Raw genomic sequence first — 27,341 nt, 5'->3', positions numbered from 1 at the left:
GCCCAAAGACCATTAAAAAGAGGAATCATGTTTTTTTTTTTCTGTATTGGGGGAGAATTCACCCCTCAGCACTGAGCGTTGCTAGTCATGAGTCCAGTAAATGTGTCCCCAAGTCCCAATCACTCACAGAGCCCACCGTGTGGTCAGAGGCCTGTCCTGGAAGGAGCGCAGAGGACACCATCAGTGGCCCCATTGTTTCTGAAGAACTGTTCATGACACCCGCATGACACCCCCACAGCCTGTGCAGCCCCAGGTGGGCCCAGGGCAAGGTGGGCCCTTGGCCTCTAGGGGACTGTCCTCCTCGTCCAAGGGCATCCTAGCAAGCTTGGACTGGCTCCTGCTGTCCTGTCCAGGCTCCTCCTCCGTGGGGACCCCTCCTCGGGCTCTCCTAGCACCTTGCACCACGAAGCCCCCAACAGACTTCCATTTTACATGTGTCTGCGTGCCCGTTGAACGGCATCGGCTCCCTCCCGTGCCCCGTGAGGCTCCTGAGCGCTTTGCCGAAGGCCGGCCCAGCCCCCTTGGAAAGCAGGGGCCTGAGGGCAGACACCAGATGCTTCCACCCTTGGTTCACGCCCCCCCCGAGGGTCTGCTCATCTCGAGGGGGGTACCTGGATATCCCAAAGCCAGTATGACCCAAAGGTGTGATGATGTGAGACCCAGATACAGAGGTCCGGGCTGTCGGCGTGATTGAGAGAAGGAAGACGAGTGTTTGCGTTTCCCGAGTTCCTTTTTATTTACTTTAGAAAAATGGCTTGCAGGTGGCCCGGGCGTATTTACAGAGGGCGCAGGCTGGGCGAGTTCAGGTCGTGTTTACGTTCAGCCCCAGCAAACCAAAGCTGAGGCTGTACCGGGCGAGTGGGGCTGCCGGCGCCAGGAGGACGGGCACGGAGCTCTGACCGTCCCGACGCTGCACCGTGTCCAGCTGTCCCCTGCGTCCGCAGAGTGAGTCCCCCTCCCGGCGTGACAAGTGTGTGCACCCTTGCTCATGGGCACTGGCGGCTGGCCTGTGGCTGGGAGGTCACTACTGTTGAAGCCGCCGAGCTCAGACCCTCACGTCCTGCCCAGACTCCAGTCAAGGCTCCCACTCAGAGCCCCGAAGGCTTCNACGTGTGACCACTTCCTTCAGGCTCTCTAGAAACAGGGTTTGGACCAGGACCCGTCCGATAGACGTGTGAGGCCTTTGCTTCCCGGGGGTAGCCTTTGACTGAGGAAGAGGGGACGAGGATGCTGCCCAAAGACCATTAAAAAGAGGAATCATGTTTTTTTTTTTCTGTATTGGGGGAGAATTCACCCCTCAGCACTGAGCGTTGCTAGTCATGAGTCCAGTAAATGTGTCCCCAAGTCCCAATCACTCACAGAGCCCACCGTGTGGTCAGAGGCCTGTCCTGGAAGGAGCGCAGAGGACACCATCAGTGGCCCCATTGTTTCTGAAGAACTGTTCATGACACCCGCATGACACCCCCACAGCCTGTGCAGCCCCAGGTGGGCCCAGGGCAAGGTGGGCCCTTGGCCTCTAGGGGACTGTCCTCCTCGTCCAAGGGCATCCTAGCAAGCTTGGACTGGCTCCTGCTGTCCTGTTCAGGCTCCTCGTCCGTGGGGACCCCTCCTCGGGCTCTCCTAGCACCTTGCACCACGAAGCCCCCAACAGACTTCCATTTTACATGTGTCTGCATGCCCGTTGAACGGCATCGGCTCCCTCCCGTGCCCCGTGAGGCTCCTGAGCGCTTTGCCGAAGGCCGGCCCAGCCCCCTTGGAAAGCAGGGGCCTGAGGGCAGACACCAGATGCTTCCACCCTTGGTTCACGCCCCCCCCGAGGGTCTGCTCATCTCGAGGGGGGTACCTGGATATCCCAAAGCCAGTATGACCCAAAGGTGTGATGATGTGAGACCCAGATACAGAGGTCCGGGCTGTCGGCGTGATTGAGAGAAGGAAGACGAGTGTTTGCGTTTCCCGAGTTCCTTTTTATTTACTTTAGAAAAATGGCTTGCAGGTGGCCCGGGCGTATTTACAGAGGGCGCAGGCTGGGCGAGTTCAGGTCGTGTTTACGTTCAGCCCCAGCAAACCAAAGCTGAGGCTGTACCGGGCGAGTGGGGCTGCCGGCGCCAGGAGGACGGGCACGGAGCTCTGACCGTCCCGACGCTGCACCGTGTCCAGCTGTCCCCTGCGTCCGCAGAGTGAGTCCCCCTCCCGGCGTGACAAGTGTGTGCACCCTTGCTCATGGGCACTGGCGGCTGGCCTGTGGCTGGGAGGTCACTACTGTTGAAGCCGCCGAGCTCAGACCCTCACGTCCTGCCCAGACTCCAGTCAAGGCTCCCACTCAGAGCCCCGAAGGCTTCAGAATTTGTGAGTTCAGAGCCATGGGGAGAAGTCCCCAGGCTTCCAGCTCCCGGGGTGCCACGCCCTCCTGCGAAATCCGGAGGTGCTTGCCCACCTGCACCCCACAGTTGGCCCCGACACCAACATCCAGTGTCCCTCCCATCTGAGCAGCAAGTGGGCTCATCCCACACCATGAGGACTGTGTGTGGTCAGACGTCGTCCACTTTGGTAGCCTGAAGCTGGAGGGTTCCATTTCGAACCCTGCACTTTTAGATGTCCCTCCTCCAATGGCCATCTGCAGTCCAGGGCAAAGGGCAAAGCATGTTTTGTTTTTTCACATGTTTTTAGCGTACACGGTTGCTGGTTCAGTGTTGTGGAGCCCAGAAGATGTTCTCTAGCACCTCTGGGGTGTAGACATGTTAGTGAGGGGAGCCATGTTCCCGTCTGTACCATGTGCCCCTGCAGCCACCCAGCTCAGGAGGGGCCCAGTCTGCACAGGCCACCCGGGGCTGCCAGAGAGCACGCGCACACACGTGTGAACACACCGCTCCCAGATGCACATGCATGCGCATGTGTCCACGTGTGTGTCCCCTGCCCTGTCCCCTTTGCTCACAGCCAGGAGTCTGCCTTCCTGACCTCCTGGCCCCGCCGCACCCTGTCTGCCTTGTTCCTCTCTGGAACTCCTGTAGCCCCAAAGCCATCCTGCAACATCCCCGTTTTCTGCCCCCCCCACTAGAAGGGCAGCACCATGACAATGGGGCATTGGCTTTGCCACTCTGTCTCCCCACTTTGAAGAACAGAGGCTCCCCAAGGAGGCAGCATGAGAGGGTGAGCCAGGCCAGTCAGTACGTGGAAGGACATGTCGGACAGACGGACATAGCCTGTGGCTCTGCTCATTCATCTGCCAGATGCTGAGTCCACATAAGGCTGTGGTGGCCACAGGCCTTCCCAGGGTCCAGGGCGGGGAGGAGCACGGCAGGACGCCGATCCCACACTCAGAGCCGGGGCTCCCTCTGGATTCCAGCCCTTCTGGAATCAGCGGGGACACCATCCCAAACCTTCCCAGGGCCTCGAATACCACGTCCTGCCCTGGCGTCTGGAGCAGCTCGGTGGGAGCTGTGAGAAGAAACTGAGAATAGTTGGGTCAGCCAGAGCAGGGGCACTTCTAAAAACAGCCCCAAACTTCCTTTTGGTGAAACGGAATAAACCCATAAGCAGGTCTGGAGGCCCGCGGGAATTGCTCCTCCCGCCCCTGCACAGAGGACATGGCGGGGAGGCGAGGAGCGGGGAGGTGGCCTCTGGGGACAGGAAAGAGAGCCATCGCTCTACCTGGGCCTTAATTACGAATGATTTCATTAGCTCGGTCCTGACGTGAAGACGCTGATGAGAGGGAGGCTGGTGGTTCTAAAAATAGCCGGTCCTATTTCCTGAGCTGTGAAGGGCACCCCCAGGCCCGGTTCCCCCGAGCCCTGGCTGTCAGCTCCAGCATCGTCCTTCAGCTCCCCCTCCCGTGTGCGGCACTAGCCTTGTGGGACGAGCCCAGACACAGAGCCCTGTTCAAGGCGTGCTAGTGAAACAAGAGACCCTCCTCATTCCCGCAGCCACCCCATGGGTGAGGCCCGCTGCCCATTCCCAGCGTCGGGGCGAGCCGTCCATCGTGGGGTGGGGGGATGAGCCGTCTGTCATCAGGAGGGGAGAGCCATCCACCGTCAGGGGCGAGCCATCCGTCGTCGGGGGGGGCGGCGGTGGGGAGCTGTCCATCGTCAGGGGCAAGCCGTCCATCATGGAGGGTGTGCCGTCCAGCATCGGGGGGAGAGCCATCCATCGTCAGGGGGAGAGCCGTCCATCGTTGGGGGCAGGACATCCATCATCAGTGGTGAGCCATCCATTATCAGGGGGAAAGGCATCCAGCGTCAGGGGGAGAGCCATCCATCATCAGGGCAGGGAGAGCCGTCATCATTGGGGGCGAGCCGTCCATCGTGGGGGGGGACTGGGCTGTCCATTGCAGGGCCAGCGGTCCATCATTTGTTTGTGAATAAACACCTGTGTGTGGTTTTCACACATGAAGCTCGTCATAGCAGATAGTGGAAGAGGAATAGGATAGAATATTTTATAGCCTGGGAAACCATGTAGCCCTTCCTCTGTCACTCAGGGACAACCATGGTCAGCTCCAGAACAGAGGGAAGGGGGCTCTCCTGGTTGCACAGGCCTGGGGGGCAGGAAGCAACAAAGCCAGGAGCCCCCATCCGCACCAACTCTGCCACTCGCTGCCCGGGGACCTTGGTGGGGAGCAGTCAGTGAACCTCTCTGTTTCTTCAGCTTGCTCTTCTGGAAAATGGAAATCACAGGGTTTGTGAGGGTTCAGCAAGGGAATGTGTTCCTGGTGCCTGGCAACACCTGAGTGGACAAGCGAGTCAAGAATGAATGAATGAAAGAAAGAAAATTCACAAAATGTTCATTCATGATAATTCATGAAATGTTAGTTTCAGATATTCAATAAAAACATACCTTTCTTTTCTTTATAGTCCAAAAAATCACCACTATTTCTCCAAAGAATCAGATGGACACTCAGAACCTTGGATGAGAAGACAGGGGTCCAGACGGGACGTCCGTCCCTCCAGGATCCTCAGGGAACCCCATTTCCTGGAGTGCACCCCCAACATCTATGGCCATTAGGACAACTCCCACATCCCCGCATGTGGAGATTTGGACCAAATGGCCCTCACTTCCTCCAGAGACCCTGGGAGGAGCCAGTGCCCTGGTCTCCACGTCCCTCCCCAGCCCTCCTTTCTAGCGTGGGAACGACCAGAAGTCAAGGCCACGAGGGACGGCATCCTCCAGGGGCGGCCCATGGTGTTTTAACGGGGTCCTGCTCGTGCCCCTGCGAGTGTGGGAGGGCGGGTTTCACTGGAGATGTCACCCAGTTAAGAGTCCCCACATTCCGTTCTGATGGGGCATCTCTGGGGTTTACCGACGAGGAGCTCAGACGGTGGTTTTAACGGCCGCCCCGGGAAAGAACCGTGCCGTCATCAGCCCTCCTCGGGTCCTGAATCTTTCCCCCCACACCCCACTTCTGTGTCTCCAACACACCTGTGCCTTTGTTTTCTCCAGCAAAGGACTGTTAATTCGTACCAGAACCTAGAGAACTCGCGCTCCATGCGGGAGCCCGGAACCGTGCCCAGACTTGCCTCGCGCCCCCGGTCCCCCTGCGGGGGCCGCACACACACCGCTGGAGTCACGGAGACGCCGCTCCTCCCGGCAATGCCTCCAGTTTCCACGCAGCGCCGTAAATACTAAGTAAGGTCGCCAAGAGTCTTATCGGGGCAATAGTGGGGCGTGGGGGCACACTGGAACATACTTTGCCACTCAGACGAGGGCACACGTTTGTTGCCACCTCGGCTGATTTTTCTTGGACAGGAAGAACGTCCTTAGAGAGATGAAGTCCGCGATGGTTCGAGCATGGCGTTCGATTCGTTAGGAAGAAGCCCAGAGGGAGAACAGGTTTTATGCTTCCTGCCGTAAATGAAACGGCATGAGAGAGGTTTCAATGTTTTGCTTTCAGATGGGATTTTTAACATTTCTGAGACTGCGTGTTGTCTCTGGAGAAGGAATGTCGAACGGATAGTGAATATCCATTTTTTAATAGGCTTTTTTTAAGGCAGTTTTAGGTTTATGGGAAAATAGAGCAGAAAGTGCAGGACGTGCAGTGAGCTCCGTGCACGCCCCGCGCCAGCACGGTTGGCGCCGCCGTCCGCACCTTGCGCTACTGTGGGATGCTGTTACGGCCGATGAGGCCGTGTGGATAGAAGATCATTAGCCAAAGCCCGTAGTTGGGATTAGAGTCACTCCTGACGGTGCATTCTCCGTGGGTTTGGACAAATGCATGATGACATGAACCCCCCGTTACAGCATCACGCAGAGCATTTTCACTGCCCTGTGAGTCCTCCACGCCCCGCCCGTGACTCCCTGGCCCCTGGCAAGCACTGGTCTTCTGTCTCCTTAGCTATGCCTTTTCCAGAACGTCATAGTGTTGGGGTCCCCCAGCGTGCAGCCTGTTCAGTGGACTTCGTCCACTTAGCGATCGGCGTCTGAGTTTCCCCTGTGCCTTCTCCTGGCTCCTCAGTTCACCGAATACTCACCTTTGAAGCTAAGGGAAACGGAACGCGTGCATTTCTCCCACCCACATCTCCCCAGCACCTACCGGCTGGGGCGTAGGAGCTGGAGGTCGTGGGGAGGCCCGAGCTTGCAGACAGGCGGCAGTGGCTGGAGCCACAATGACGCAAGCAGGGTAGCAGCCTTGGGGACATAAAGGACAGCATCCAATAAGCTGCAGGGACGGGCGCTGGAAGGGTGGCCAGTGCTGGGCAGGAGAGACATCCCCGTGCACAGTGTGGAGGCAAGCCAGTGCTATGCGTCGTGGGGAGAACCAGGCCTGGGTGGCAGAGCCGTGGACCACAAGGAACACGGACAAGCCGGGCGGCCTGTGTGGCCGATGGCGGAGATCCTTGCGCCACGCAGGACCCCCTCTCCTAGGGAGCTGGAGACCGTCAGGCGCCGCGGGGAGGCAGATGCGCGTGCACGCCATGTGCACGGGGCAAACTTGGTGCTATTATTCATGCTCAGACAGGAAGAGCGCACCGAACCAGTTTACGATGAGTTAGCGAGCTGTGTGTCGCCGCCACTGCTGGTGTGGAGACAAGGGACCCGGGGGCGGGGGGTGTCTGTGGTCCGAGGTTTACAGAGGAGGCTACAGTTCCTATCGGAACCTTACAAACAGAGCCAAGCGTGGGGCGGTTCCGACAGGGACAACAGGCAGAGGGGCCGCGTGTGACCCGGGTGGGGGCTGGGAACTCTGACGGCCAAGGGCCAGGGCGTCTTCAGGCTGCGGAAGAAGGGTCACCTTTGGTTTGAACACACATGAGTTTACAGTTTAAAAGGCCCCGACAGCGTTCGTCTTGTGGACATACGGTCCGCGGGGCAGGCTGCCGTGGTGCTCGTGGGGGGCAGCCGCGGACCCCGGCACTGGGGCGTCTGCAGCACGAGAAGCACGGTCTGGGGCGTGAACACCTAGCTCCCGCGTCCCCATGCGGGGCGCATGCTCCTGGGTGATGTGCGCCAGCCGTCCGCACGGCAGGCCTGTCTGCCCCTTTCCTCACTTGCACAGTGTGGGGCTTGGCACGAGGCAGCCTGCTCTGGGGAGGGCCAGCGGGTTCACCGCACGCTCCTGGAAAGGACACTTTCCCAAGGTTTGTAAACATATGGCTGCTTCGGGAACATGCGCCGAACAGAATGATGGCAGAGGAAGATGCGACCAGCCATGCGTCCCCAGGCCTCGTCCTGGCCCCAGAGGCACCTTTGCAAGGTCCCGGCACGTCTGCAGGTGGTCATGCGCAGGCCGACTCTTCCGGGGACACCAGCCTGTGGGGGTGGGGGGGACAGAACCTTCCGGAGTCGTCAGTGCTGGGTGCTCAGTTCCCACAGCCCGGCCTTCTCTGCACCCCACAAACAAGAATGCTGGTTCTGCTGTGCACTGTGCCCGTGGGCAGAGGTCCCACGGGAGACCACGTGGAAAAAGAGGCGGGTATAACAGCCTGTCTGCGTTTAAACAGACAGGCCAGAGAACAGCCTGGAAGGACACGCAGCGGTCCCGGTGGCCTGAGGTTCCCAGGAGGCCCCTGTGTATTTGGAGCAGCAGACGGGAGGCCTGCGAACAAGCCCCTCCTGAGGGGGCCCCACTCGAGCACCACCTACATGCCTAGCCCACGTTAATAAGACCCACCAAACATCGGTCTGCTTTCTATTATCACCGTGCCCCAGCAACTCTAAAGATGTCCGAGGTAAAGGGGGCAGACTGCTGCCCAGCGCTCTGCCCCCGCCCCCGGGAAGCCACTGTAGTGAATAAATCTGCGAGAGAGGGTCAGCAGCTGAGATGAATCCTGGAAGGCTCCTCGGAGGAATTGCACATGGTGGTGAAGGGTGTTTCAGGCAAATCCTGGTGCTTGGAGCATTCGGCCACAGGGAGGAGATAGGCCGTCAGGAGTGGGGCAGAGACGTGAGAGCAGCCCTGGACATCCAGCAGCTGTCCTCTCCACTGCACCCGGGGGGCAGGGCTTTAAATTGGAAGAAGAGCTGAAAGCCGTCCAAGTGGGGCCCATGGTGGCACTTGGTCGTCCTCGATGAGACTTCAGCTACAGCCTCGGGCTCATGTCCCTGAGGCACAGGTCCCTGCAGAGAGGGCCTTACTCTGGAGAATCAGTGGGAGAAGAGTCATCCCTGGGGACACTCGGCACAGAGCGGCCCCCTCCAGGGCCCCTGCTCATGCCCTCCTTTCCAAGTTCCTGCTGCCCAGGGCTGCTCCTGAATGGTGCCTGGACCATGGAGGTGCAGTGAGTGTAGGATGGATAGAGGAGTATGGAGGGAGGGAAGGATGGGTGGGTGGATGGATGGGTGGACGGAGGAAAGAACGGAAAGAAGGAAGCATAGAGGAAGGAAGGAAGGAAGCAGGCACACTCTGCTGGGTGAATTATCCTCAGCACAGTCCCACTACAAGCTCACCTCTGGCTCATTTGCTCTTTCTCAGTTCACCTAACAAGAAAAATAATAAAAAGTCATGTTTCATAACCACCATGCAATTTCCAGTGGGAGACACAGCCTCCCGCCCCTGTAAATGTCGGGCAGGCTCCCGCCGGTGAGAAAGCACGTCCGCGAGCCCCTCGCTCACCGTTCCCAGCACGCCAGCACCCACCTCCCCCTTCTCGCCCAGTGAGCAATTAAAAGTGATGAGGGTAAAGGGTTAAACGTCGAGCGTCTCCATGAGGGGCCGCCGAGCTTCCTCTCGTGGGTGAGCGTCTCCAGCATACGCTGAGGTTGAGCATGGCTGCACACGCCCGCCGTGAGCCCGCGATGAGCCAGTGAGGCCAGCGCGGAGGAGGGGATGAGTTTTATGCAAGATCTCGCTCCATCCTGGAAAAAATGAAAGAAACGACATGCAGTGAGCATCAAATCATCAGTCTTCAGACTTCAGAACTGGACGGAGCCCAGAACCTGGAGCCCGAGCCACAGATCCCAGCGCTTCGGAAGGACAGTTTCACACGTGACATTTGCACCAGCTACAAATTCTATGAATGCACGAAATTCTAAGAGAAACGTAACAGCGCCAGGCTTGCTCCATGCTTTGCATTTGGGGCATCAATTCACAAAATATTAAAAGCGCCCAGGGCCCATAGGGAGAAGGCTGGCATGTTGCGGGGGGTCAGCAAGGGCTTGTGGAATGACTTAAATAAATGAATGCATTCCAGAACGTAATTAATGGTCTTCCAGCAAGTTCGGGTCACTTCTCAATACAGCCGGCGGCTAGGGCAGTTCATTTTTGTAGTGCCTTCTAGTCCTGGCATTCTGTGGGTTTGGGACATTCCTGGGAAATTCTGGAAACTCCTGAAGCCATGTCGCTCCCTGGGCGCCGTGCAGGTGTCCCGCACACGGACATACCTGGCTCACTCAGATCTTAGGCAACCATGCATGTAACTTCTGGAATTCGAACTCAGACATGGCCTCCTTCGCAAAGCGTCCCTGAACACCCGTGTGCCCTCCCTGCCCCTCACTTAGGACCCCGGGTTTCTGCACTTTGTATGCAGCTGTGGCATCATGCACTTTTCTCCGCGATGTCAGTGCATCTGTCCCCATGCCCCCCGCCCCCCATGAGCTCTCTGGTCTGCGCGTGGGACAGGGAAGGTGAGAGACAGGAGGGAGAGGGCCGGGGGCGAGGGCTGGTCCTGAGGCGTCCGGGGAAAAGGAACAGGCCCTTCCAGGGAGGTCCTTCCCCTCAGCCAGGAACTGGGGACCCAGGGAGCCCCAGAAACTGGTTTTTAGGGACATAGAATTCACATGCCGTAATTTCCCCATTTCAAAGTGAACAGTTCGGGGGCGTTCAGTATGTTCACGATCTTGAGCCGTCATCACTCCCATGTAGTCCACCCCACAGGAGACCCCGTTCCTGACAGCGGCCACTCCCGTCCTCCTCCCCCAGGCACCACAAGTCTGCCTCTGGCTCTGCTGGCAGCAGCCGCCCATGGGTTCGGGCAGCAGGGACGGTCACCAGGTGGCCTCATAGGCTGCAGGGCAGTTAGGGAGATGCCATCAGGGGCTGCAGCCAAGCTGGACAGATGACCCATGAGAGGCCCCCTTGGGGACACCAGGACCAGGGTGTGTGGGTGCTAAGGTTCCTGGAGACGACCTCATTTCCCTTCTCCCTGGACACCGCCCTGCCCAGGCCCCGGTGCGTGCATCCCTGCTGGAGGGATGCTTGCCCACATCCCTTCCCCGTTCCTCTTCCTTCACCCCTTCTGCTCCTGGCTTTTCAAGTTCTGCGTCCCCCGCAGATGGGTCTGCAGCAGGTGCCGGAGCTCAGGGTCCTGTGATCCACTCTGTAGCTCGATTTTGAGGGCGTGCTTCTGAAGTCACAACGGTGGGCTATTCCTATGGCCAGGAAAGGTTATGACGTTCTCTTAACATTGGCCCCAAAAAGGAGTGTCACATCCATTCAAGACCCTCCCTCAATTCCAGAGGCCGCTGAGTGCCAGGCGGCCCTTCCCCCCTGGAGGAGAGCTCCCTGCAGGCGTGGATTACTGAGGGTGGGTGTCCAGGTCGGCAGACTCGGAGACGCCCCTCCCTCAGCCTGTCCCTCTGAGCGTGTGGCGGGTCTCTGCCTCCTTGTTTACCTTCTGGTCACTCTGCAGTCCCTGCTGCAGTCACACTTGTTCTCGGTCCTCCAGACCCTGAAATGCCTCTGCCACAGGACCTTTGCACATGCTGTCCCTGTGGCCTGCCCAAGCCTCACAGGAGCACCCTCATCCCTCGGGTCTTAGGGGAAGCACTCGCTACCCCGCCAAGTCTGGGATGGGCTCTCACAGAACCTGGCGTGCCTCCCTTGGGAGCATTACCTTTCTGACGTAACGACTTGGTTAATTTCTGACCCACCCCATACTCTAACCTGTCCCTGGAAGTGACTGTGTTTGGCTTTTGTTGACTCTTGTATCCATAAGCGAATCCATCTGTAGATGGGAGTGAGTGAGGCCACCCACCTGGGCTCCGCACGTGCAGTCACCTCTATCACAGGGCAGGGTCCCCTCATGGGGGAGCAGAATCCCCATGGGTGCTGGGAGGTGGAGCAGACAGGGTGTCACCCTGGGGCAGGGGAGGCCGTGGAAATTCCAAACACTCAATAGGTCCCCTGAGTGGGTGTCAGCCAGGATGCCCGGATGTCAGAGGCTCACATGTATACCGCTCAGAGGAGACCTGCGTCCGTGAGCATCCCTGCCCCTTATCTGCCCCATCAGCATCCCCGCTGGAGGGCAACAAGCCCGGAATGCCAACCGGACTCCGCTTGGCTTCACGGACCTCGTGGCAAGGGGTGGGGGGAGTCGGGAGTCGGCCACAGAAGTGAAATCCTGAAATCCTTGCATGTTCTGGTGCTCAGCCTTCCCCAGCGTCCAGCCAGGGCGCTCCCGGGCACTCGTGTTTCACGGTGCGTCCTGAGTAGCCTTCAGAGCTGCTGACGCAGGCACGGTGTTTGCACACGTTTCAGGAGCAGGGTGGACACTGACGGGCAGTGAACGGAGTAGCTTACCTTCTTCTCTGGGCGTCTTCCTGGAACAGAACATGCTGGAAAATCAAATTCGTGCTGTCCAGGGCCTGCCCAGGGTCCACAGCCAGACTCCAAGAGCTGCTCCCACACCCCAGGCTGGGGAGGGGGAGCAGGATCCCCAGGGGGCAGAGGCAGGATCCTACAGGGTCAGAATCCCGAGTGCTGACTGACCACACTGCAGAGCTCCCATCCCCCCCGCCGGGGACCTCCAGCCTGGTCCGGGCCCCCCCTTGGTGACCCCACAGAAGCCCGTATGGCTCAACCAGCCAAATTGTTGCTTTCCATTCACCTCCCAGACAAGCCGCAGTTCTGTTATTCGCAGGTAGACCCCAGTGACAGGCACCAGGAGGACCCCAGGTGTTTGGGGAGTGAATGACCCTGCGTGACCTTGGCCAAGAGCCTTTGCTCCCCTGGGCCTATCTCCTCCTCAGTCAAAAAGGTAACATGCATCCTGTCCACAGTGTAAGACAAGCAGTCTTTTACCCATCTGTCCCATGCCAGGCAAGGCTCGTCCTGGCCTCAGCAGGGACAGAGACAGACGCTCAGAGAGGCCTCTGCTTGTCAAACACAGACCTGGGTTCAAGCCATACCCCAAAGGGACCCAAAGGGGCCTGGGCCAGGATGCCGCAGTGGCATTGGAGATTGCCGGTGTTGGCAGCACCGGGTGCGGCCAGATGCTCGCCTCCCCACCGTCCCGGGGCCGATCCTCAGCGGGCAGACGGCACGAGTCCTGCCCACAGGCCCGCTCCCCGGCTGCCGCCACCGAGGGAACGGAGGCAGCGGGCTGTGCCGGTGTGTACTTAAGTGATTGGATTTCGTGTCTCTTAGGACTCCTGTCTCTTGTCAAGTTTGTTTAAAACTAATGGAAGTAATTAGCAGCCGCCGAGAGCCTCGTGCAGCAGGAGCGCTGCAATCCCACCTCAGGGCCCAGGACAGGGAGGCAGCTCCCGGCCAGGCCTCCTTCAGGGGAGCCTGGGGGGGGGGAACCTTTCCCCGCAGGAGCCCTCCCCCACAGAGTGACCTTCCCCTCGCGGTGGGGCTGGGGCTGCTGACGGCCTGCCGGGGGCCTGGGGCGTTGCAGCCTCGGCGTCCAGGCGCGGATACCGCCCAGGGCCAGTGTCTCCAAACAGCGGCACAGAGTTCCCTCTCGAGGACTGAGATGCGCACAGAGCTGGACGTGGGAGAGTCTCCCTGGGGGCGTCTGGGTGACTCAGTGGGTTGAGCATCCGACTCATGGTTTCAGCTCAGGTCGTGATCTCAGGGTCCTGGGATCGAGCCCCGCATCGGGCCCCACCCCCAGCGTGGCGTCTGCTGGGGATTCTTCTCCTCTCCCGTGCCCCTCCCACTCGTGCTCTCTCTCTTTCTCTAAAATAAATCAATAAAATCTTAAAAAAAATAAAAAGGAGAGTCCCCCTGCCAGCTCGGTGTGGTGTCGAGGAACCTGCAGCACCCGCCCTGGGCTCTTGCCAGCTTCAAGAAAGTGCAGAGTGGGGGCGCCTGGGTGGCACAGCGCTTAAGCGTCTGCCTTCGGCTCAGGGCGTGATCCTAGCGTTCTGGGATCGAGCCCCACATCAGGCTCCTCCACTATGAGCCTGCTTCTTCCTCTCCCCCCCCCCCTGCTTGTGTTCCCTCTCTCGCTGGCTGTCTCTATCTCTGTCAAATAAATAAATAAAATCTTTAAAAAAAAAAAAAAAGAAAGAAAGTGCAGAGTGTCCCCGGGACTCAGTTTCCTCATCCACAGACGGGGGATGCCACGGGCCAGCTGTGCCTAGTGAAGCCCCGGTGCCTGGGAGGCAGCCACCGCCTGGAGAGCCCTGGGTCCAGGCAAGATAGATGCACAGCCCAGACTTGACCGGGGCAGGAGGCTCTCTGTGTTTGCTGGTCTCATCTGAAACATTGAGGGAAACGTTCCTTCTAGAATCTTGTGGACTTTAATTTTTTTTCTGAAAACTAAAGGAGAAAGGAGATCAAAAACAAATACATCAAGGAAAGTATTGACTGAACACGTTAATATTGGGTTGCTCACCCTCGTGGCCTGGGATGCTGGCGGCAGCGGCCTTGGGGGCTCTTTCCCGCCGGGACCACCTGCATTCAGCTGGACCAGATGTGTCTTCCCACCTCTCGCTGGTTCCTGCAGACCCCGCCGTTCTCCCCAGAGCTGAGGGAGAGGGTCCACTCGGGGTGGCATGGGGCATTTCTGGGCTGACCCCAGCCATCCCCTCATGGCCTAGGTGCCGGGGGGCTGGGGCAGGGGTGCGCTGTGGGGACGCCTCACCTCCTTTCATAGCAACTATGTGCCAGCACTGTCCTTGGCCCCAGGGACATGGCTGGAAGCCAGGACAGCGGTCCTGCCCTCACACACTTGGCAGTCCAGACGGACAGGCAAGAAGCAGAAAGAGAGAATTCCAGACAGAATGGGGTAGTGCCCTGTGAGGGCCAGTGACAGGGGCTGGTGCAGCCCTGGGGTCCAGCTGCTTCCCCGTGAGCAGGGGCTGACCCTGCCAGAAACCCACAGGGTCCTGACCACACCCGCCGTCACACGGACCTTAGTCCCGAAGCTTGGGTGCCCCAAGTCCTGTCCCGAGCCAGGCTAGAGACCCACGGAGGATGGAGGCCCTGCTCAGCCCCCTTTGCTGGCCGGGCCTGCACGGGAGCTTGAGGGCACACGGTGCCCCACAGCGGCACCCTGGCCCTAAAGTGGACAGGAGAAGTAGGTACTCTGGGCCACATGGAGCTGGCTTTCTAGAACTCTAAGATCTGCAGGCAGAAGCTCCATGTGATGCCCAGGCCTGCATGGCTGGGTGGCAGGGGGTCCAGGCTGCAGGGCCCAGTGCCCGTCTGTGCTCCTTCCCACGTGAGTGTCGTGTTAGTCGGGGTGACCCCTTCCAGAGAGCAAGCCAGCTGACCAACGGCTATGGCCAGGCTCTTCCATGTACCCATAAGGGTCCGGGGAGGAGGTGGCCTCCCCAAGACCCGCAGCTCTGTGCTGGTGAGACTGGTGGTCCCCATCAGACAGGCTGGAAAGACGTCGACTTTTAAAGCCTGCGAAGATCTTGTAAACACCCTAGGAGGCGCTGGTTTTATCCCACAGGCTCGATGGGTGTGGGTTGCAGTCACAGGGCTTTTGATGGCGCCATCTTTGGTGTCCTTGAGGGTCTCCCCGCCCCCGGGGACATGCGTCATTGGAAGGGTCCCCGTGGACAGGGTTCCACATTTCCCTCTGGGGCCACACCTATGCTTCCTCGGACATCACCCAAACTCTGTGACTTTGTTTTAAAAACAACGGTGTCGACATTTAATCTTGACAAAATGCAAGCCCTCTCGCCATTGTCCAAGGCCGTCAGCGTCACTAGAAATTCGCGCATAGACAACGAAGGGCTTATGTATTTCGGGCTCATCTCGCAACATTCGTCGAGCCGTCATGTTTATCTTTGTCCGTGACGATTGGGTGTCGGAAATGATTGATCTACTCAGTCTGTTGCTGATTTTAATTTGCTTGCCGTCGGGGCAAGAGCCACTGTGGGATTCCCTTGTCACTTGAAAGGAAATGCAACTATTCCCTGGTCGAGGGGCAGATTTCCATGGGGCCACGACCCGCCGAGCCCCACATGCCCTCAGCGTCCAAGGACCAGGTCTGTGCGCCTGGGGGGCCAACTCCCGCCCTCTCGGGCCAGACGGGGCAGAAATGCCTGTCACTGTCATGCTTGAAAACATTTGCACATGGAATCCACGAGTGGGAGGCGCTGGTAATGGGGAGCCGTCTGCGGTGAAGTACGCGAGATGCAGGAACTTACACATCATTTAATATTTCAAGGCAAGCAACAATAAAAGGTGAACACAGGGGAAAAACACTTTATCAAATGTAACAGCTAAGCGCTTTTTTTAGTTTCTGGAATAAATAGTAATTAAATCATGTAAGCTATGACAGTGAAATTGCTTAAAAAAGCCATCCTCCCACCGTAACCGCTGAGATACCCACACTTTCGTAAATACTAGGTAACTTTATCCACCGTTCCTATCAGCGGAATGTGACGCCGGCTGCCTGCGCCTCCCCGTTTAGGGTGGCCTTGGCGACAGCTGCAAACGCACTTGTGTAGAAAGCGCACTGACGTGGTCCCAGTGAACGGGCGGCTCCCGAGGTGTCGTTCCCCGCCGAGGACTTACAAGTGGTGGGACGACGGAGCCCTTAGGAGGGGCTGGCGATGTGGTGCCTAATTCCTGCGTGTAGAGCGGAGCAGTGTGCCACAGCCTCGGAAACCCGCTGCCTCCCGTGTCCCGGTCCCTGAAGCCCCTCGCCACCCCCAGGTCCCGCCCAGCCCATCCTGACCGAGTCTGCGGGTGTCAGGTTGGGCCCCTGAGTAATAAAGTGCCCCAGAGAACACAGCAGTTTTGAGTCCCACTCAGAACACCGCCTTCCCGGCTCCTTCCCCGCCGTTGGCCTTCTCGGGGTGGAAACAGATCCTGGGGGATTCGAGCATGCTGGCGGCACGAGGTTTGCAGGGAGTGCGTGGGGGACGGCCGAGTGCCTCGTTCTCAGGCAGGACGCACCCGCCGTGCCACTCGCACACTCAGGGATACAGACGGGGAGGTGGGTGTGGGGAGACAGAGCAGCTCACCCTTTGCTGTTTTTTGTCCTTCTGCAAAGGCCGATAGCTAATTCCCTGAGCAGCAGAGATAAAACACAATATCTGAAGGTCGAAAACTCAGTTAATCATCATTTTCCCCATGTTGCTCCTTCGGAGACCGAGAACCCGCGGCTGAAAAGCAACCGCATGAACGCCTGTGCCTCCCTCCCGCCCCCCGGGCTGGTGCTGACCTGTCTCCCTTTCCACTTGCAGTCACCTTCAGCAGCTGTTTGGGGACCAAGGGGATGCGGTATGAGACCAACAGCGTGGACTTCAAAGTAGAGGCAGATGGGACGGTCTTCGCCACGCGGGAGTTGCGGATCCCCTCCGAGCAGGTGGCGTTCACCGTGACCGCATGGGACCGCCAGACCGCCGAGCGATGGGACGCCGTGGTACGCCTGCTGGTGGCCCAGCCTTCATCCACGCACCCGGCACACAAGGTAAGATGTGACCACACACGGAGCTTGGGGAGTGGCCTGCCTCCCTCTGCAGAGGCTTCCCCAGGGGTGGGACACCACAGCAGGCTGTGCCGGCCCCAGAAGACCCTCCGACCTGCCACCTTGCTTGAGAGACGTCAGCCTCGTGGACGGGCACACGGGCCCCATGCCCACTTTAACGCACGGTTCTCGCCCTCTTGACGGTCTTAATTGTTCTTTCCTGTTTCTCGTTGGGCACCCAAAATTCTGTAGCCTCCCCTGCCTGTGGAGTTGGCCTCAGGCATGGGGCTGCCGGATTAGCAGGGTAGTTTCAGCCGGGTCGGCCGCATGACAGGTCCCAGGGGCTCACGGCAACCTGCCCGGGGGTCAGCCCGTGGGGAGGCAGAAAGTGTGCTGAGACCCTCACGGCTGGCGGGGTCGGGGACCATCAGAATTACCATGATGCGGGGTGCGGCATGTCAGCAACGAACACACCACTTGAAGCCGTGTCTTCAACAGCGTTCCTGGGGCAACCCCTCAGAAAAGAGCTCTGGGAAGCAAAGGGTTAAAGCAAGCTGATTGGACTCCTTTCCGTAGCTTTACCCAGAGCCTCACACAGTTAATGTGCTTCATGAACCACGGGGGCAGGCAGACTGTAAGTTTCCCAAGCCTGCTGATCAGGGAACCCTCTTCATGGAACATCTTGTAAGACAGGTGTTCCAAGGAACCCACTTTGGGAAAACAGGGACCTGTGTTTTGTTTCATCTTGTTTGTAAACATAGTAGAGGTGGTTTAGGTTAGATAAGACAAAGCGGTGACTCTGGTGGGTAGCTTTCCCATCTGGTGATGAGCTGATTTGCCCGGGAAGGATGTCAGGTGCCCTCATAGGTGTGTGTTGAACCGGGCCTCGCCTCGACACCCGCGTCTAACAGCAGAGCCCCAGGAAGTTGCGAGCCTTCCCCTGTGGATGCTGGAGACCCTAAGACAGACGGATGTGGTTTCCATTCTTTCCTGAGTGATGATGACGAGCCCCATGCTGGTGAGAAGGCAGCGAGCAAGGCGGGCCCCGGGGCGGCCTCGGGACGCGGCCCATGTGGGGGCCCTTCCCTCCAGCCGCGGGGCCAGGGGCCAACGGCCAGTGCCGGCGTGTGAAGCTGTATATCCCTGATTGCGACGCGAAACTATGTGCCCATGAGCAGAGGGTAGAGGTCCTGAAAGCCGGCGGAAGGCCTCAGATAAAAGGCACTAATTGAAAACATAATGACCCCTTTCGTTCGGCGTGTTAATGAAGCTGTTTCTGATGCGGTTAATCCCCTGACCCTCTTGGAAGGTGACTGCGATTAGACAGTCCTCGGTACAAGTGCCCCTCCAACCCCACGTCAGGGTGGCCCAACCAGCACCCAAGGGGCAGAAGGGGAGAATCCGTGTCCCAGGCCCAGGCCATCCTGGTGAGGCCAGCTGCGGAGTGCTGTGGGCCACGCCCTGCGTGTATGAAAGGTGGTGGGCGGAGTCTCCACAGCCCACCCAGTCCAGCCCTTCTCTAGTTACTTCAGGTCACTTGATGACTCCCTGTTTCTTCTTACTTTCAAACCCAAAGTTCCCTGTCCTGACTTTTTAGGACCGTACGTAGCCCCTGTCCTAAGAGGTATCCATTCCTCCAACCCTCCAAACATCTGGAAGTGGTTCCTGTCATTGTCCCCACTTGACAGATAGGGACGCTGAGCCGTATGACCACAGCCCCTTTGCTGCATGGGAGAGTCAGTGTTCTAGAAAGGAGTGAAAACTGGCTTTCTAGGTATGGCTGAGCCCAGCATCATAAAGGAGCCTGACTGCCCTGAGTTATGGTTTAAATGACATCTTCTCCAATTTACTGGCTGATGCTTTGGGACAAGTCACATGACCTCGCTAAGATTTACTGATCTGGAAAATGGGATAACAATAGGGTTGTCACAGGTATTATATGAGATTATGTGTCACACAGATTGTAGACTCACAAAAGCCCGGCCACAAGGACACGGCTCTTACTGCTGTCATCAGCATGGTCCCAACCCTCAGAGTCCTGTGCCCATCGCAGTCACTGGACCCTCCCCAGGGTAGTTCCTGGGGGGAGGAAGGAGGGTCCATGTGAAACACCGAGTCCCTTCGTTGGTATGTCGTTACAGAGACTGATGCCAAGCTTTGAATAATGTCACTCTCTATAAACGGATTAAGGTGATGCCATATTGCCGATGTCCATAACCACCTGTCAGAATCAAATATAAATCTTCTCTGGTGGAAGGTAGCTCCCTGGGCCTCAAATTATACCCGCCTTCTCTTATGTACAATGTCTAGCACTCGGCTGAAAATGACTGGGCCCCCAGTGGGGACGGGACAAGACCCACAGTGGCTCCAGGTGACAGAGCTCTCAGACAGAGATATTACAGTGCCTGTGCTTACCGTGTTTCAGCACACTGAAGACAAGATTTTAACAGAGAATTAGAAAAATAAAAAAGAATTGGGCAATTTAGGATGGAAAATATAAAAAACTAAAGAAAGCTCAATGAGTAGATATATCTGCAGATTAGATGCAGTTGAAGAGAGATTTAGTGAAGCAGAAAGTGTCGGACGAAATATTCAGGCTACATCACAAGGAGATAAACAGAAGGGAAACACGGAAGGAAGAGTGAGAGGCACTGGAGAAATACCGAGAAGTCCCAGCAGGTGTGTGTTTGGAATATGAGGGGGGATAAAGTGGAGCAGAAGTAATATTTGAAAAGAGAATGGCCGCCGACATCCAGGCATCGCTTCAACATGCCCCGTGAACTCTACACGGGGTAATAGGAAGAAGATTACACTCAGGCACGGTCTTTGTCCTTTGGGGCTGCTGGAAGGACACACCGTAGGCTGGGCAGCTTGTGAACCACAGACGTACTCCTCACGGTTCTGGAGGCTGGAGCTCTGCGATCAGGGACGGCGTGGTCAGGTCCCCAGGAGGGCTTCCCGCCAACTGCTGTCTTCGCACGTCTTGTATCCTCACCTGGCAGCGAGCCGACAGAAGAGAGGAACTAACGGGCACCAGTCCCATCGCGGGCGCTCCACCCGCGTCACCTCCTCTGACCCTAATCACCCCTCACCGAGGCCGCACCTCCTGACACCGTCACCCTGAGGGTCAGGTTCCCGCCTAGGGATTTGGGGACACACACGTTCAGTCCGCAGCAGGCATTTTATGACAAAAGGTCTGAAAACCTAAGCCACACAGAAGGTCTGAAAGCAAACAGAGGCCAGCTCCGGGAAGGCACAGGGGTGACACGGGAGCTGACCCCCCGTGGGGACAATGGGAGCCGGAAGGCGGTGGGTAGTGACAGTCACAGGATTCTGTTACCCGGTAAAAGTCCCCTTCAGGAAGTGCCCCGAGAGACTCTGCCACAGGTTGTGGTCTTCAGGCAGAAATAGGACACTCAGAGACGAAAGCCTGGGATGAAAAGCCAGGAAAGGATGAAGTAGATGCCGTGGGCAAGGCGGGCAAGGCGGGCAAGGCGGGCAAGGCGCTGCGTGGGGTGGAAGCTACACGACAGGCGGGAAAGCGTGCACGGAGTCCGAGTGTCCAGGCTGCTCGCATCGTCCTGCAAGATGATGGAAATCAAATTAATGTGTTACTCGGATAAGACAAAGAGCCCTGTTCCGTGGGGGAACAAATCCCCACGAGGTCACAGCGGTGGACACATCACCTGAAGAAGCACGTGGAGCCCTGGCCAAGGGAGGTGGCATTTCAGGTCAGAAGTAAATCTGAACTTGCAGAGTGACCTGAAGTCTCTGTAGTGTCTGACCTTGTACTCAGGGATAAGCACACGTGTCGTAATCCCCGCGGGATTCTCACAGGACTCTAACAGGATTGCAGAGGAGACATGATGCTCTTGCTGGTAACTTAACAATGACCAGCACCGTGCAAAGGAGAGCTGAGCCCTCCCGCCTCCTGGGTGCATTTCCTGCTCAAATGTTTTCACCTCTCTGAGCCTGCAAATTTAGGCAATATTTTTTAAAAAGGGCCTTAAATAATAAAATTTGTCCTTTTCCTCTGTTATCAGTGTGAATTGTCAACCAAGTAGTCTTTTTTTAAAGATTTTATTTATTTATCTGAGATAGAGTAAGCGAGAGAGAGAGCATGAATGGGGAAGGTAAAGGGAGGGGGAGAAGAAGGCTCCCCACTGAGCAGGAAACCCAAAAAAGTAGACTTTCTTAAACAAACAAAAAAGAGTCATTAGATTGTTAAATTCTAACATAATAGACGGACAAAAATAGAAAACTAAAACTTACCAATCCAAAAAATGGAAGGAAAAAATAGAGGAGCTCTGTGTTTCTCTTTGAGAAAGACGGTGGATTTGCAAGTATATATTAGTTATAATACATGAAAATAGATGAGCTCTTGTGATTAAAAGAAAACAAATTGACAGATCAAAGAAAAACCCTAACTTCGTATCTGCAGGTCACAGAAGACAGATCTAAAAAGTGTAAGGATGGAGAAAAGTTGAAAGTAAAATGACGCAGGGGAAATACCATGCAATTCTCATCAGAAGGGAGCTGGGCGCTCGGTTAATACACGAGTCCTAAATTTGTGTGCACTTAATAATCCAGCTTCAGAATATTTAGGCAAAATTCGGTGGAACTAAAAGGGGACATGAACAAATATTCAATTATTGGTAAAATTTAACACACACCTCTGAGTGCCCGACAGAGGAAGCAGACAGAATATCAGCAAGGAAACAGAAGACTAGACCCGCAGATCTAATGAGTCTGGCCTCCCATCTGAAACAAAGACCCAACCAAGGCTGCGTACACGCGATTTTCAAGTAGACTTATGAGCACCTGCACGAAACGTGAGCGACCGGAGGCTGAACTTCCAACCACAGGTTTAGAATCAGAGCGATGAAGCTGGGAATCAGTCACGAGGAAGGTAACCAGACAGTCCCCGTAGATTTAGAAGTTGAGTAAGGAGCCTTCCGACTGGCCCTTGGGTAGGAAGGAAATCACGTGCAGGTTACAGAGTGATTTGAACTGAGCGCTGAAACGGGCAGGAGGAGCCAAGGTCTCGCCCCGCTGGAGTGTGCAGCCTTACCTGCGTAAGCCTGGAAGGAAGGGGCAAACTGGCAGTCTACACATTCACCTCAAGAAATCAGGGAAAGAAATGAAGTGGAACAAAGTAGAAAGAAGGAAATAGTAAAACCGAGAGGAGAAGGTAATGGAATCAAAATAATAGAATTCACAAAGACAAGAGCAGACTCTTAAAACTCCCGAGCTGATAGGACTAAGACGGGAAACTGCCAATGATCCTTATCAGGAACGAAAATACAGCGTCATGACCAATCTCATGGATGGTTTCAGTGTGTTATGTACCGTTTATGCCAACATACTGGACACTCCGACTCCATGCCAACAAACATACCTGAAATGATAAAACATTCTGGGAATATAATCAACTTACCAACACTAACACGAGAAGGAAACCTGAACTGTTTTGTTATTACAAACAGATTTAAATTCAAACCGGTGTTCCAAGGCCATGCCCACACGTGGTGGCAGCGCTGAAGAACTCCTCTGTAGGGAGGAGTTAGAGCTCATCCCTAGAAACGTGTCCAGGCAGCCCGGAACAGGTGCCTTGTCCAAACCAGCAAGAACCCTGAAGGGGCAGGAGGGCAGCAGGTTGCTGTCCGCCAGGCTGCTCGTAAGTAGATGAAAACAACACCTGAGCAAAATATTAACAAGCTCAAGGGCACCCATGTTTGCAAAGGACAAACCATGGCTGCCCTGGTCTGTTCCAAGAGCCCAAGATTGTTTCTACACTGGAAAATGAAAACACGTAATTCAACACAGAATTAAGGATGGATATCGCATGACCATCTGAATATCCGTTGTTAAATGTAACTCCCATTCAGGATAAAGTGTCCAGCAGATTAGGAGGAGAAGGGGCCGTCCCTAACCTTGTCCAGAGCACACAGCACACTAGTCGAAGCCTTCCCTGACATCTGAAATAGCACCTGGCCAACCTTAGGTCACACGCCAGAGCTTCAAGCTGACAAGGTCGAGCAAGAAAAGGAGATCCCAATAAACAGAACTGGCGGTGCGTGTAGCTTGCAGGATTATAAATGCAGGGCATCTGAGATAATCTGCACAGAATCCGTTGGGCTGGGTGAGTGATTCTCGTTAGCAAGAGAGCTGGGTGTGGCAGCAATCGCACCTCCACGCACCAGGAATAAATAGAGAATGACATGTGAGCCAGATGCCAATTACAGTAGCATTTAAGATGATCATATAACCAGGAATAAACCTAACGAAACCTTCACGAGACCCTTACATGCTTTTGAGAACAATTAAAGACCTGGAAAACCACAGGAGTGTGCCTGCACGGAACTCGGAAAGCTTGGTGACACGGTGACGCCAGCGCCACCTGGAGGCTGTAGACTGAACAACACGATACCAACAAAAACCACAGCATGTTTGCTTGCTTGTTTGTAGAAGGGCAGAGAGATGACTTTAAATTTTTTTTTAAGATTTATTTATTTGAGAGAGAGAGCACAGGGGGAGGGGCAGAGGGAGAGGAAGAGAGAATCTCATGCAGACTCTGCACTGAGCAAGGAGCCCGACGTGGGGCTTGATCCCAGGACCCTAGATCATGACCTGAGCCTGAAGCAGACACTTCCCTGGCTGAGCCACCCAGGCGCCCCTAGATGACTTTACATTTTTAAATGAAAATGCGAGGGACCAAGAATAGCCCAGAACAGCACGAAGATGGGGGCAGTTGGTATTGGGGACGTGGAGAGGTGTATGTGCAAACCAGAGCAGTTTCCTGACCTCAGCGCTGCTGGCCTTTGGGCTGGATCATTCGCCACGGTGGGGTGGGCTGTCCTGCACGCGGTAGGATGTCCAACAGCATCCCCGGCCCCCATCCCTAGACGTCAGCTCCCCACCACCCCCATTGCAACCACAGCTCTCTCAAGTCTTTGCAAAATGTTCCCGGGGACAAAATCACCCTGTTGGAGAGCCACTGAGCTACAGTAATTAAATGGGGTGGCTTAGGGGCAAAGGTGATCAAACAGACAAATGGAGCAGAATAGCAAACACAGAAAAAATATTTAATGTTTTTTTAAAAAATCATTTTCACGGAGGTCTAACTTTTATACAGTCAAATTCACCCACTTTCACGTATACAGTCTGATAAACCTTGTCAAAGGCACACGGTGCAGACACTTGATTTTTATAAGACTAGCCCTCTGGGGCCATGGTCAGCACACTAGAGCCCAAGGCCCGATCTACCTGCCACCTGCCTTTTGATAGCCTGCAAGCTAAGAATGATTTCTGTATTGTAAATGGTTGTATAAGTATCTATATTAATATCCTCACTTTCACTTCTTGGCCTCAATGCCTAAACTACTTAACTATCTGACCCCTTAACAAAAAGCTTGCCAAGCCCTACCTAGGATCATGGAGGAGGGACTGTCTTTTCGGTAAATGATGCTGGACCGATGGGGTATCCTTTAGGAAAAAAGGTGAAATGACCCCAGCCCACCCCACCCCCCCAAAATCAATTCTAGGTGGAATTTTTTTTTAATGCATGCTGAGGGCTTCCTGGCTAAGTTTGGGAAGGGAGGGGGTTCAGATGGGGACACAGTGAGCAGGGGTGCAGCTAGCAAAAGATTCTAGACACACAAAGCACCCTTTCCAAGGGAGCAGTGTGCAGAATGGAAAGTCCCAGGAAGCTCTCGCCAAAAGGAGCTTTGAAACAAATCCCCCAAGGACCAGCGCACGGGAACCCCCTAATTTCCCGGTTCCATGAATCCCATTTCTCTTGCGCCCGGGTTTCTCCAAGTGCAACCTCCCTGCCTGGTGTTTCGGCGACTCGGTGGAGCTGGACAAAACTGACAGCTCCCCAGTGAGATGAACCATAAAAATCTGGCAAGTTTTCCCCTTTCCGTTTCCTCTCTTAGCAACGATTCAAAGGCGGCCTTTCTGTGGGTAATACCAGCCGTGCTGGAATCTGGAATAACTTTTTTTTGTGCAGTCTTGCAGGAAAGCTGATAGCAATTCAATTAGAAAATGCAAATGAGGTCACATATTTCCCACAGGAGTGCCGAATCGCCCCCGAGGAATCAGAGCAATATTCTGGCCGAACAGTAAATACTGAAGATAAAGTTTCGCGCGTGGCTGTCAGCTGACTGGCTGCGCTCACACTGGAAAGTGGCAATGGGACCTGTGGGTATAGTTTGCAAAAAGAAACTGTTGTTTATGAAACGAATCCTGGTTCTTAGCACACGCGTCAGCGTTTATGAAAGCCACACTCTGCCGAGCGGCACCCACGCCCAGCCAGGCCCAGGGGCTGACACCAGGCTCCCCGCGCTGTTCGGGCTTCCACACTCGGACGGGCAGAGAGCGTCCCGCCGAGAAGCATGTGTTGGGGTCCTAACCTGCGGTCACTCAGAATGGGACTATATTTGTAAGTAGGCTCGGCAGACGTATTCCTTAAGGTGAGGTCCTTCCAGTGGGCGTGCGTCTGAAAGGGGGGACGTCTGGGCACAGACGCACATGTAGACGGAACTCGGTGAAGGGGGAGGCAGAGAGCAGGGGGAGGCTTCTACAAGCCAAGGAGCGCCAGAGATCGCCGGCAAGCCACCAGAGTCCAGGAGAGAGGACTGGAGAGAGGACTGGAGTGGACTCTCCCCCAAGGCCGGCCCTCTGGAGGAACTGACCGTGAGAGCATCTTGACCTCGGACTTCTGGCCTCCAGGACTGGGACAGTGTCTGCTGTCACCCCCCAGGCTGTGGTGCTTCGGTTCAGTGGCCCCAGGACACTCTCATCAGGGGTGTGGCCTCGCCCGCCAGCGGAGCGGAGAGTAGATAGACCCCATATACCCCCCCTCCCCCCCAAAGGCAGGATGGGAGTCCCGAGCCAGGGTCCTGCCCAGGGCTCCAGACACCCTCAAGTCCCCTTCATACAGCTGCTCGGGTCCCCAGCACAATGAGGACAGTCTGGCCAAGACCCTTATACTTTAGGGCTGCAGTCCCTCCACCTCCCTCCCCGTGCACCGTCCCCCCTCCATCTCATGGTCTGCCCCCCGCCCAGCCCACAGTCCATCACCCCTCCATCCTGAGAGTGGGCAGGAGCCAAAGGAGAACCCACAGGTGGCTTGCTGGGGATTGGCGGCCGTGCAGACACCAATGTGATGAGTGAGAGCGTCCCTGCCTGGCAAGGAAGCTTCGAGGACGTTGCCGTGGGAGACAGGCTGCATGGGTTCTGCTTTGTCTCTGGGACCATGATCTCCAGTGTGGACATGACAGGAGGGGCACCCTCTGAGGATCCTGGGGTCCTGTGACTCAGAAGGGTCCCAGGTCGCTCCCTTGGTTCCCTGGGGGAACGATGACTGAGCATTGCTGTGTCCCCGCCGGACACCTGGCTCTGTGTTACGATGCAGGGGCACCACTGTGAAATAGGGAGCAGGCCCTGAGCAGAGGGCAGAGGCTGCTGCTGTGTCCAGAGCTCAGGAAGGTAACTCTAAGCCGAGGCCTAAAACCGGAGAAGGAGCCAGTGTTCCAGACAGACACCTCCCCCCGCCCTGGCTTCTCCTGTCCGCAGGCGGAATCCCATCTCAGCCCATCCGAATCTGGGCCTGGGGTGCAGGGCGGCCAGCCCTGGGGGACACTTCTCTGCATGCAGCCTCCTGGGGGTACAGTGAGCTGAGACGGCACAAGCATGCATGCACGTGAGCCGTGAACACCGCAAGCGTGCGTGTGCTGGTGGGTGCGTTGCTCACCCGCCCCTGGGGCCTGTAGCTCGTGATGGGGGCTGGAGCATGTGTGCGTGCGCGTGCATACGCGTCAGCACGTGGGGGCCTTGTGGAGACCCCGTTCGGAAAGTGGGAGGTATGGGGCATCCAGGCTGCCCTCCTATAGGTGTTTCTAGTGAAAATCAAGCCAGGTTTCCTTCCGGACAGACACAGGTTTGTGGTTCTGTCCAAGGCCCTGGCTCCCACTGGATATTTGGTTAAATATAAAATCCTTCTTATTCCTGAAGATGTTTGTGGAAACAGTGAGGTGGTCACGGGCATGTTCTGCCTTGAGAATAACCCCAGCAAGGTCAGGGACGCCTGTGAGCCTGCACCCTGCCGGCCGGGCACTGGCATGGCCTGGAGCCCGTCCCGTGGACCCCACGTCCTCGGTGGACAACAGGAGTGGACCGTGGGGCCGGACGTCCCAGGGCACCTTCCAGAAGGAAACGTGACTGAAGTCTGGTTGAGTTAAGGCTCTCAGGCAGACCCTGATCACGTCCTCTTCGAAGCCTCCAGCGCCATCAGCACTGATGAACTGACCATTT

General features: G+C 56.4%; 1 protein-coding gene across 1 annotated transcript in view; it reads left to right on the top strand.

Moving 5' to 3' along the window:
- CDH4 (cadherin 4) overlaps window positions 1–27,341 on the top strand; it is a 551,768-nt gene that overhangs the window by 390,956 nt on the left and 133,471 nt on the right. Inside the window, exon 2 of the mRNA XM_034641573.1 lies at window positions 16,801–17,027. Within this exon, the coding sequence (XP_034497464.1) occupies window positions 16,833–17,027 (195 nt within the window). The 5' untranslated portion in view covers window positions 16,801–16,832. The remainder of the gene's footprint in view (window positions 1–16,800; window positions 17,028–27,341) is intronic.

Source organism: Ailuropoda melanoleuca, chromosome 13 (assembly GCF_002007445.2).
Source record: "Ailuropoda melanoleuca isolate Jingjing chromosome 13, ASM200744v2, whole genome shotgun sequence".
Lineage (NCBI taxonomy): Eukaryota > Metazoa > Chordata > Mammalia > Carnivora > Ursidae > Ailuropoda > Ailuropoda melanoleuca.
This window is presented reverse-complemented; position numbering and strand designations above follow the sequence as displayed.